At 46.3% G+C, this 12,084-nt stretch overlaps 3 protein-coding genes across 36 annotated transcripts in view; 1 reads left to right on the top strand and 2 right to left on the bottom strand.

Moving 5' to 3' along the window:
• Positions 1–7,087, bottom strand: part of LOC118513087 (trithorax group protein osa) — a 94,352-nt gene extending 87,265 nt beyond the window's left edge. For 4 of the 9 annotated variants that reach the window (XM_036058463.1, XM_036058460.1, XM_036058459.1 and 1 more), the window contains exons 1-2: positions 6,880–7,056; positions 1,331–1,857 (exon numbers count right to left, since the gene is read on the bottom strand). The gene's annotated coding sequence lies outside the window, so the exon portion shown is untranslated. Of the gene's footprint in view, positions 1–1,330; positions 1,858–6,459; positions 6,586–6,879 lie in introns of those variants that run through there. The other 5 variants (XM_036058456.1, XM_036058461.1, XM_036058462.1 and 2 more) reach the window with 3 other exon arrangements.
• A 536-nt stretch (positions 7,088–7,623) lies between these two features.
• LOC118513099 (RNA-binding protein squid-like) lies at positions 7,624–9,488 on the top strand. The gene has a single exon (XM_036058500.1). It carries the CDS (start codon positions 7,934–7,936, stop codon positions 9,041–9,043), a length of 1,110 nt encoding a protein of 369 aa, XP_035914393.1. The 5' UTR covers positions 7,624–7,933; the 3' UTR covers positions 9,044–9,488.
• A 58-nt stretch (positions 9,489–9,546) lies between these two features.
• LOC118513089 (protein phosphatase 1 regulatory subunit 12A) overlaps positions 9,547–12,084 on the bottom strand; it is a 63,782-nt gene continuing 61,244 nt past the window's right edge. For all 26 annotated transcript variants that reach the window (XM_036058467.1, XM_036058485.1, XM_036058476.1 and 23 more), the window contains one exon: positions 9,547–11,794. Coding sequence is in view for 3 of the 26 variants with exons in the window: in XM_036058475.1 (XP_035914368.1) it covers positions 11,708–11,794 (87 nt within the window). In the remaining 23 variants the exon portion in view is untranslated. The remainder of the gene's footprint in view (positions 11,795–12,084) is intronic.

Raw genomic sequence — 12,084 nt, 5'->3', positions numbered from 1 at the left:
CGATACGTCACTCGATGAAGCACCCTGTAGTAACTGTAGCGGTGGTGGTCGACACGGTGTTGACCTGTGGCCATTCAAATATTAATGACCACTTATTATTGGCTCAACCTTCTCCCCCTCCCCCACCCTGCCTCCCCTCCCTGATAATGTTTCCTCTCGTTTAGCTTCCACCGGAAGCGAAGAAACCTGAGAAATGTAATATAGAACGGAGGAGCGGCGGATCGTTGTGAAATAATAATGATGATTATTATCAACATAAAAGCACCGCACCACATATTCTGGTACATCACCTGCGCCCCGCGTTCACCTCTCTCGCCCATTGCCAATGGCTGCCAATTGTATTGAACCAGACCGAGATTCCGCCCAACAAAACATAACGAACGACCGATACACACTAATAATAGTAATATTATTGGCAACTGGCTGGCGTGTCTCGTGGGATACCGTGATTTTCATTTTAAATCAAACCTCTCTCTCTACTACTCTTGAACGCTTTTGGTGCTTGCTAGAGGGAGCGAGCAAAAAAAAAACAACCACACAGAAGGAAATTGATCCCCTTTTGGAAACTTGGAGGAAATCGAACCTAATTTCGATCCGTTTCCCACAACCGCACGCGATGTGAATGCTTGGCTGTGCATGACTGTCGAGCATAAAAAGAGGAGTAGTAGTTGTTGTTGTTGTTGGCAGCAGGAGCAGTTGTACACGCTCTCCTCGGTTGCGAACATGTTCCGGACAAGCATAATATTTGTAATCAATCGGTCCGGTGACGACGACGACAACGACGACATCAGCGATGGATACCCCACGCTCGCCGGGAGTCATCAATTGATTGATTGATACTAATGACACGCTCTCACTTTCGCCTTCCATCATGCTCTGTTTCGGAGTGGTTACAAGTCCTTAGCAATGTTCGCATGGCCTCTTACCCAATTTCTTTACTGATTTTGTGGATCAATCGAGAATCTTCATAGAAAAAAAAAATCCCTGAAGTATCCAAATAAACATTCTAAAGAGTTGTTAAGGAGTCTTCCTTGATCTTTGAGTGATTTCTTAGGTCTTTTCAAATGTGTTCTATGTATCTCGAAACCCCATGCCGTTGGCTCATCTCCCATGTATGCATCTTGGTTGTCAAAAACATCTGTCAAGCATAATGGTGGACGTACTGAATTATTGATTACGATCTAGTATCTAGTAGACATTGAGGATTTTAAAGATTCAGCTCTGCCTAGTTCCATTGTCCAGTTCTTCACTAATCACACAAAGACTTATCAACCATATCAACCTCCGGAAGCAATATTAGAAGCATGTTCATACAAGATTTTAAACTTACCGTTGAAAATACAGCAGACGGCTCAATGTTCTAATTCACATGATAGACGACAGTAGAAAATGTTCAAAATCCAATCTCAATTTTCTATGCGCGTTCAATAAACGTCTATTGTTTGCGTTTGCATTTCCTTTAGTTTTCACACAATGTGTTTCTTCTTGATAAAACTGCGTTTGTTTTACACTTGTTTTGTAACATACCCACGAAGGTTTCTTTTACATCTCACTTAATACACCGCACTCTAGTAACATTACACACACACACAAAACGGACACACGCACTGTTAACGTTCACACGCGTTTTTTGTGGTTGTTTAGTTGTAAGAGTAGTATTTCATTCACTTTTCTCTTATTTAAGAATCACTCAACAGCCGACGGTCACATTCACTACATCCGTCCGGAAAGGATCCACACTGCTGATGCTGCTGCTCGTTTGGCCCGCAACAAACACACCTGGGACACACACACTACTACACTATAAGTATTACACTTAAATCCACCACACACACGCACACTCACGCGTTTAATTGGCTAATTCGGAAAAAGGGGACGATAGAAAGGATTAGATGGTGGATTATTACGCTGAAAGGTGTAATTAAATCATAACCCAATTCAATCCCACGCACACACACACACACACTTGGCAACACAATCATGGATGATGGCTGATAATCACTGCGCACACTAGAAAGGACATACTCCCGCCGATTAGTGCTCTTCTGCTCGGTCACAGGTCACAGGATTACGTTACCACGCTCGTTACTCTTTATTCTCCGGAATCCATGCTTAACCCCTTCAACACACTTTTCCAGGCACTAGAAAGGATGAGATTTAACGATCTCAAAGCCTGCTTTAATTTTCAATCACCTCCTTTTTGCGCACAGCTCACTGGAAGGTTGGTTGGTTTATAGCGCATTCTTCACTTCTTTCTTCCCTGCAATCATGTATCGAGGCACGGGAAAAATGCACCTTTTGTCGTTTTTTTTTTTTGCTCTTTGCATTCGAGGGAACGGAGATCGAGTCGGACACACACGCGCACACTTACAACTACAAGCTAAAGCTTCACGCACAGCTTTGACCCACTCTGACCCACCCTAGAAGAAAAGTGCCATAAGAAATGGAAGAAGCGGTGCGACGGATTTGTGTTGTAATGCAATTTGCTGCAAAGATTTGTTGCATTTGTCCCTTGTTTGACCCTGTTATTGCAATTCTATTTTGTGTGTGTGTGAGTTTTCAACATGCAGCTATTAGCACTTTCACAGGCTCGGTGCTGGTGGTTGTTCTGCTGCTTCGGTTGGTTCGGTTTGATTGTGCGTCGTCTTGTGTTGCCAGCTTGGTAAGCTTAATACGACAAGCACTGGCGGCAGAACGTTTCTGGAATTATATATTTGCGAGCGCCCGCAAAGATTATACCAAAAGCATGGAAGAGAAGAATGTTTTTTTTTTTCGACCTCATTGGCTTTCTTTTTACGATTGTTCCATCGATTATGAGAGGGTTTTGAGAGGGTGAGCCGAAAATATTTACGACCGCGAAAATGGCCAAATTTTTATAACCTCTCCATCGCCGTTGAGAAGGTTGATGATGATGGTCTCCTGGGTGAATGTTTCGCTTTTCGACGGTCTTCAAGTTTAATTTACGCGGCTAATTTATTCCAATCGTCACTTGCTGCATGATGCGGATTGGAGCTGTTGGATGTTTGCTGCAATTTTGCTCATTATTGCAGCACAGTTTTATTGTTTCCTTAGCGTTGGGTTCGTGGGGCTGTGTTTTGGGACGTTCGTTTATCCTGCAAGTGTAATTAAAATTCCACTGCATTCAATAAAAAATAAACGCACACCTCAGAAACTTCTCCACTATCTGCATGTTTATGCAGTTTATATGCATAAACCATTTTTGCCGACGGCTTTCTTTTACAGTGATTTCGTGCCCTTTTGCACATAGCGAGCAGAGCAAGTGAGCTTTGCACACAAGCACAGTGTGAGAAACATGGCCGGTTCCTCACAGATGTATCAAACAAGGTGAGACAATGTGTAGGAAGAAAACGAGCGGCCCCCTCGTGCGTGTTTGTGTGTGTGTGCGTGCAGTGAAAAACATAAATTGATGTTCTCCACACGGTCGGATTAATCAAAGCTACACCAGAAGAAAAGGCAAAAAACACGAGTAAGAGAGCGAATGGAGAGAGGGAGAGAGAAAGAAGGCGCGAGAAAGAGAGGAAAGGTGTAAGGGCTTTTAAAACATTCCCGCAATGTTTTCCAATAATCTACAGCTTCCGGGCTTAAACGGTTGGGAACGAACGACAATCGCTCGCTAGCCTCTACACCACCCGATGGATGGTGGTGCTGCAACATCATCATCATCGCACCTTTCAACCCAACACACAACGGGCCACGCACACACACACACAACCACACTGAATTGCATTCCCAGCGCGATGAGCGCGCGGTAAGCGAGTGAAGTTATGAAAAATGGAGTGTGTGCGCAATCAATTGAAATTAATTTACGAGACAAACTGCGAACATGATTGTTTATGCTAATTTAATGATCTCCGTACCGGTTACCCCCTTGGACATCCCCCCCCCCTCCCCCCCGATCGTCCTCTTCCCCCCCCCCCTCCCCTCCCTCATTGCTTCCTTCCTTTCCACAACAGCTTTCACGAAGGATGGAAAGTGCGCGTGACGACGACGGCGGTAGCTACTACTCCTCCTCCTCCTCCTCCTTTGATGCATGGACACTGTCTGTCTGTGTATGCGTGTGTGTGTGTGCGTATCAGTCGCCATGTGTACATTTATTTGTGTGCGTGTACTTTTCCCGTTCAGCGCCGTCTCGCTCTCTCGTGGGGTTTTTCACGACGGTTTTCCACGGTAGAGAGCGCGCACAAGGACGCAAAAGCAGGCGTTGATGAAGTGTGTTTCTGTGTGTGCGTGTGGTGTTGATGTACCGCGCGTTTGTGTTTTCGCGCTTTACGAATCAATGTGTGTGTGCGTTTGCATGCATTTGCAAGGATCATCATCCCCCGGTGGTTCGGTTCCTGGCCTGCAGGGTAAATCCTTCGCAGAAATGTCGGCAATCAACAATGAATTATCCCTCAGTCAATGTATATGTGTGTGTGTGAGTGATAAAATATTCATTTGTTATTTAATTCCGAAATCGGCTCAGCACAAGGCCGAAAAGAAAAGGATCGCATACACAGATTTGCACCGGAAGGCGATTTTATACAGCGAATTATTCACCGGTTTGTCTGCAATCTGTGTGAAACACCGGGAGTATTTCTAAGTTTAAGTAAAGTTAATTGGAAAATGTCTGTTATGACTTCGGAGCTTTCAACAAACACATAAAATATGCAGGTGCGCAATCACAAAGGAAAGCGATACGATTGGGAGGAAAAACTGCACAGTACATTAAATTCAGTTAGAAAGTATTATTAACCAGAAGTGTTCAATTTTTCTGTCGTCCTACGTTACAGCTAACGACGTCGTGCACAGTTGGACTACTGTGTCTGCGGAGCACATCCAAACACTTTGTTATTAATCATAGCAGGCACAGACAGACGACAAAATTTTCCTTTACTGCCTCTGGCTGTTGCTTTAGGCTAACATAAACAAACCACACTGTGGACGGCGGCCAGTTTTCCTTCCCAGTTTCGCTCTTTTGATGTGCGGAAGAAGCAATCATTTCTATATTTTCCTAGAAAGATCTCAACATCTAAAGGGAATCCGGTTTTCCGGTTAAAATCCGTTCCCGAACAGCATATTCTTTCTTCTTCTTTGGTTCTGCAACCTCAAGATGTGTTGATGTCTGCTATTACTGGCTTCTTTGACTTCATTTTAGCCGTAGATAGATAGAGAGTCGGGGAGACAGTCCAGATGGGAATCGATATCCGGCCAGGCCAGCCAAGCCAGTCAGACCACCTCGAGCAGCTTTAGTGCGATACATCTTCCATATAATTGTAGAAAGCCATAAGCAGCAGTACCAACAGGCAACACACTCAAATGAAGTCATGGCTACTTCGGTTCCATTACCATGCACAATGCACATTGATTTCCACACAAAGACACGATGCGCACATGAATATTAGCACAGGCTTATGCTACACCGACGGTAGGAAGCACCGATTTCCCGCTGCACCAAACTGCACAAAAACAAACAATCGCAAAAAAAGATGGCGAAAGTGACAAGCTGCCACCAACAGCTAAAGCACAACTTCACTCACTAAATAGCCTAGCACCGCCGCGTTATGCTTCCGGCAATTTTTCCCTCAATTCACACTTAATAAGATTTTAATTTCAGTAAAAAGGGCCAATCATTTAGCCACCAAACCGTCGGGTTAGTAGGGCTTTGACGTTAGAATCTTCCTTTGACGTTCGTCCACATCGTCCGTCCGTCCGTATACGCGCATCGGATGACGGTGCGATGGTGTTGGTAGTGGTGACGATGACGACGATGCTAGCGACACAGCAACGGTGTAGTGGTGGTAGTGTTGTGCGTACTGGGCGAGAAAAAAAGACCCACTAGAAGAAGCCAGCGGCACAGCGGTACAGCCATGGCGTTGTTTCCTTCCCTTTTGAGCCGTGTGTTCTCCCTTTTCTTCCCGCATTCGTCTTCTTTTTCTCTTCGACATTTTACAACCAATTAACAATTGATACTCGACAGAGAGAAGAAAAAATAAGGGAAACGAAACCACAACCGCCACGATGCGTGTCACGACGAGAAAAAAAATATCGTGTCTTCCATCTTTTATTTCACTACGGTGGTAAAATACACTTTAAATGCGTTGCGCACACTACGAACTAATTGCTGAATGTATTTAGCGATTAAAATCACGATTTCTCAACATACTAGTTGCGATTGGCGATGCTGATGTGCGATAAAAGTGGCAATAAAACCGAGCAAAAAATGCACATTCACGAAACACCTTCCCACTCCCTGCTCCTTCCTTCCACTTCCTTCACTACACCCTTCCACCATGACACCACTCCACCGAACACACCCTCCTTCCACTTCCGGTCATCATTACTTTGTTCCGATTACGGGAGAAAAGATTATGATGAAGCTCATCTCACACCCCTCCATCGCTTCTTCGTATTCTTCTTCTTCTCTCACGCACACACACACATTCACACGCACGCACGTACAATGCTCACGGTTCGGTTCGATGTTACCAACGTTTAGCACCACTTGACGCGTTTCGTTCCAGTCGAAGAACGTTCGCTTTATTCACGACACTTTTTTTTTCTTCACAAATCGTGTCACACACGCACTCACAAACAGCCGAACGAAACCACACTGCCGAAGAGGGAAGATTCTCCCGCTTGACCCATCCGGTCATCAATTACAGAAAACACAAAGAAAATATGCAGCGCCACACCGAAACACACCACCGCACACCAACCCAACCGTATTCCCGTGCGTGTGTTTTCTCTTAGCACGTAATGCGTGCGTTGTGCGTCGAGGCAAAAAGGATATTCACTGGCACCAGCGCGAAAAACCTTCACACGCACCGTGTGCGTGAACGCTTGCCCCACAAACTGTGCGTAAAATAATTGCTCCAGCACCTACTATTCGGCCACTACGACGACACTTCTTCGCGCAACGAAACGACGGCGGGTCCGCAAAAGTTAGCCATTTTGAAAAACGCAACGGCTCACACGGCCTGCTGTGTGTGTTCGACGAGACAACGGACTCTCTTCTGCGGCAACGCATGCATGCAGGCTGAGCGAAAAAACGGTTCGGTGTGTTGGTGCGGCAACAGTATCCGCGGCCGTACCGTGGCTGATTGGTGTGCGTGCGATCGTGGCATACCGGAGAGACGCCGCACGCGACAGTACGCACACTGGCACGGTGCACTTCGTTTACATACGGGTGTTTATAGGCGCGAGTTGAACGTGCTTCGCGGGATGTTTTAAATCGTTTGCAAATTTTAATTTTCAATTATTTTTCCATAATAATGTGTGAAATGTACGTGAAACTTGTTAAAAAATTTTAAAAAGCATTCAGAATCAATTGTCAATGCTAAAAGAAATTCTTTTCCTATCATTTTCAAACGGACCTAGCTGGAAAATGAAGTGGGAAAAACTCCTACTCATAACAAACAGCATCCGCAATGTACAAAACAGGCAATGTTTTACAAGAAAAGCACATAAAAACTTAAATAGACCTAAACAAAACGATTTTATTCCCTAAATTCGCAACCAAAAAGTCCCCCGTGTACGGCGCGGGCCTTCGTTAAATCCTAGACCACCATGTTTGACAGCCTTCGTTCAATTTGCTGACCGCCATCGTGTTTGACGTTTGCCCGCTTTCGTTCAATTCCAGAGCGAAATTTGGAGGAAGAAGCCAAGCCGTGTGTGAGGTAGTTGTGTGCGAACGAAGCCAACCAACAAGAAAAAACGAAGCGTACAAATAGCAAAAACTACAACTGCAAACAAATCGCACGCCGCGCTAGCAAACGTAATTGCGCCTTTTCCTACGCCGGAAGTAGCAAAGTGATCCGTGCGCGTCCCGTCCGTTTTCTTTCGTTCGCCCGCACGCAAAGAAGGCCCGTACAGCAGCGTACACGCACCGCGCGACTAACACACCGCCACCGCAGAAGCGCAAGCGAAAACAAATATGGCCGATGTACAGGACGCGGAAATGAACGGTAGCAGCCAAGATGTGCCGGAAAACGGACAAAATCAGATGGACAGCGAGGATAATATGGGTGGCGGTGGTGGTGGAGGCGGCGGCGGCGGTGGCAGCAGTAGCGGCGGCAGTAACAATGGTAGCGGTGCCGGTGGCGGCGGCGGCGGCGGCAGTGGTGGTGGCGGCGGTGACAATCAGAATGCTCGTGACGACGAGCGGAAGCTGTTTGTCGGTGGGCTGAGCTGGGAAACGACCGAGAAGGATCTGCGGGAACACTTTGGCCAGTACGGCGAGATCGAAAGTATCAACGTGAAGACGGATCCGACCACCGGCCGCTCGCGTGGGTTTGCCTTCATCGTGTACAAAGCGTCCGACTCGATCGACAAGGTGGTGGCGGCCGGCGAGCATGTGCTCAACAACAAGAAGGTCGACCCGAAGCGGGCCAAGGCCCGGCCGGGCAAGATCTTCGTCGGCGGGCTCACGTCAGACATCAGCGACGACGAGATCAAGACGTTCTTCGGCCAGTTCGGCACCATCGTGGAGGTGGAGCTGCCGTTCGACAAGCAGAAGAACCAGCGGAAGGGTTTCTGCTTCATCACGTACGAGTCGGTGCAGGTGGTGAACGAGCTGCTGAAGACGCCGAAGCAAACGATCGCCGGGAAGGAGGTGGACGTGAAGAAGGCCACCCCCAAGCCGGACGGCCAGATGGGCGGCATGGGCGGCGGTATGGGTGGTATGGGCGGTGGACGTGGCGGTAACATGCGCGGCGGAATGCCCGGCCGGGGCGGTATGCGCGGAAGGGGCGGCCCGAAGGGTGGCTTCGGCGGTGGCTGGGGAGGACCGGGCGGGTACGGCTACGACAGCTACAGTGGCGGCTACGGCGGCCAGGGCTACGGGGGCGGCGGCTTCGATGGCGGCTTCGGATACGGTGGTGGCAGTTTCGGTGGTGGTGGTGGTGGCGGCGGCGGCGGTGGCTACATGAACGGTGGCCGTCAGGGTGGCCAGAGGGGTGGCGGCAAGGGGGGAAGCGGTGGATTCAAGCAGCGTGGGGCTGGTGGAGGCGGTGGCGATCGTCCACCACGGCACGCACCGTACTAAACACAAATCAAAATATCCTTTTTTCTTCCTATCTGAGGTTTAGTTCGTTTAGTTCTTTTTTTTTTTGTCTAGTTAAATAATCCGTGAAATCTGCGTCCATCCTTTCCACGATCGCTACCACCGCCCCCACCCCGAGAACCCGGACCTCCAACGATGATCCCCTTCTCTCCCCGTGTAGGATCAATCTTCTCCCCAGCCCGTGTCTCGAGAAGTCCGTAGTAAGCGAGATTATGTATTTTAGAGTACGAAAGAGAGAGAGAGAGAGAGAGAGAAAGGAATAGGCAGCAGACCGAACAGGCAAGAGAGGCGTGGATCAGGGACTTTTATTCCAACTAAACACAAATACACACACACATACTCACATTTATATAGTGTTTGCATTCTTGTATCATTTCAACAGACAATAAAACAGTTAAATTATGGAAAGGATCATCCATCGAGCGTGTGTGCGTTTCTTTCGTTTTTCTTTCCATCTCAACAACTCAGCCAGCCAGCCCAGTCTGTTTGAACGTTGCGTTCCATGTAGCTTTTTGTCTGTTTCCACTTTATTTAATTCTCGGCCGAGCGTTTGTTTTCTGTTTCGCTATCAAATAAAAAAAAAATCCTACATAATAGTTTAATAATCATAATATTAATAATAATTACAGTTTTATAAAAGAAACAGAGCATATATAAAGATAGTAATAATTTTAATGGACAATGATGCGAATAGACATAATTTAAATCGCGTGTGTGTGTGTTTGTGTGGGGGGTTTGGATGGTGTATGTGTGCTGCACACGCTTGTCCCACGTGTGCGTGTGTTTTTGTGTCTCGTACGATCGATTGTCGTCGGGGGAGATTTTTTCCTAACGATTTTTCCGGGAAGCTCTCTACGGGGGAGGGAGAAAAAATGGGAACACACCGAGAAGGACACAGATTTATCTATAAATATCTCTCACTCTCTCTCTCATCCTTAATAAGAGTCGTGTGTGTGTATGTGTGTTTAAAAAATGGCGCAAAATAATTACAAAACATAGTAGAAAATGAGAACAAAATAAAGGGGAAAAAAAACACATAAATGCGAGATCAAATAAAAGTTAACACAAAAAACAGTAGAAGAAAACAGCATAAGAATCGAAAGGATGAAATGCACTTAAGGCAGAGCACACAACCATGTAAAGAGGCATAAGAAAATAAAAATGTGAGGAGAAAAACAAACAAATACCTTTCGGGTTTGTGTGTTCGATTCGAATCGTTCGAGAGTTTTCCGATCTCGTTTTGCTTCATTCATTGTTTATCCTTCCATTTCCCACCTGTTCAAAATACTCGCTTCATCGATTCTCCATTCAATGTTCCCTCTGTGTGTGTGTAGTTCCTTTTGCTTCTACTCATTTTCTTTGCCTTTTCCCCTACACTATAACAACTTTCCTTTCCACTGTGGGGATCTCGTACTAAACACGGGCTAAATTCCTCGGCGCCCCAGATGTTTGTGTGCACGTGCACGCTTAAAGCAACACGATCGAAGGGTAAGCCCTGAACATAATCCCACCACAAAATGCGAGAACAAAGTGCCCCTAATATCCTTCTCTTCCTACGTTTCTGTATGCCTGTGGCACCGGATCGAGTAGCTGCTTGCACTGCCAATCAGAGGAATTTAATTTAAATTAACACATTCCATTTCGTGACGTCCGATGGTTAAAAAAGTGTGTAAAAGCTGAGGACAAAAAACATAACAAAATTCATTTAAAATACCCTAGAACAAATGCGCTCATTCCCGCAATCGAAACGGGATTTCCGTGCAGAGGAATTTAGGGGTGATGAGGGGAACGATCGGACGTTTGACACCGGTTGAGGAGGAAAGGACGCATTTACATTTACAACACACCACAACACCAAAACACACATCTGGGTTTCTTCCACTTGCATATCTCATCTCACCTCACCAGAGTTTGTTGGCTTTCTAACTGGCTCCCTCTTCTAATCTTGAAATCTCTTCATTCTGCCTGCTGCTGTCGTCCTTTTCCACGCAAACAAAAAAACTTCCCTCTTCCATTCATCCTAACTAATTTTTATCTACACTGCGCGTGCACAGAACGTGACTCACACACACACACACACCCGGAAAGCTTCTCCAGGCGAGGAAGGACTACTACTACTACTGCCAACCGGCCACCATTTTCTTTTTCCATCGCCCCTTGTTCGCTAAGCACTAGTCAACAGCCTTGCAATTATGCTCGCAAAATCCCCTCCCTAACATAAAAAGGTGTGTGTGTGTGAGTGTGTGTGTGTGTGTGTGTGTGAATTCCCCAAGGAAGAAGAAGAGCAAGAGATCAGCAATTCGCATCCGACCAAGCGCGATCAAGCGCACACCTTTCTTCCTGGCCGATCCTGATCGGATGTTTCGGAGTGGGCACATTCCGCTCGCTCTCTCGTGTATGTTTTTAGTAGTAGATCGGTGGACAGAATAGAAATAGCCGAGGGAACGACTCGTGCGCGTGATGCAAAAAAAAAACGGGAAAATGGGACCCTTTCGGTATTTTCTTCCTTTCCTTCGCATCGAGAATACGTTGACTTGCAGCAGTAGTAGTGGTAGTATGTTTCTGCCTGCTGTTGATGTTGATGGACAGGGGATCGGTGGCTGCTACCGGAGGAGGGGGGAGAAGGGGGGAAAGTGTCCACCCCCCTTATCTACTCAGCTTGCTGATCACACGAATAAGGGCACCGTTTTCATCCTTAAGTCGTTGGTTTTCCGTTCTGAGTGCTTCCAATAGCTGGTTCGATCCGGCAGGCAATCATGGAAGAATAAAGAAAAATATTTCGATTAGTAAAATGCAATATAACTTCAACCTTATAACTGGAGGGTGATTTTAAGGGGCCACAATTAAACACACACACATACACATTTTTATTATTGCTTCACTCGTTATCAAACGGCAATCATCTAAAGCAAAGAGAACCAGTGTTTAGAGCAGCCGGGTAGAGAAACAGATTGGTGTTAGCAAAAGTTGGGTGAAATATTTATAAAACACAACACACAAAGAAGATAAGACTTTAGACGAAT

The sequence above is a fragment of the Anopheles stephensi genome, chromosome 3 (assembly GCF_013141755.1).
Source record: "Anopheles stephensi strain Indian chromosome 3, UCI_ANSTEP_V1.0, whole genome shotgun sequence".
Lineage (NCBI taxonomy): Eukaryota > Metazoa > Arthropoda > Insecta > Diptera > Culicidae > Anopheles > Anopheles stephensi.
The sequence above is the reverse complement of the archived record's forward strand: the minus strand, read 5'-3'. Positions and strand labels throughout refer to the sequence as shown.

Coding starts and splice junctions, on each gene's coding strand:
- LOC118513099 (XM_036058500.1), top strand. CDS start 7,934: ATGGCCGATGTACAGGACGCGGAAATGAACGGTAGCAGCCAAGATGTG.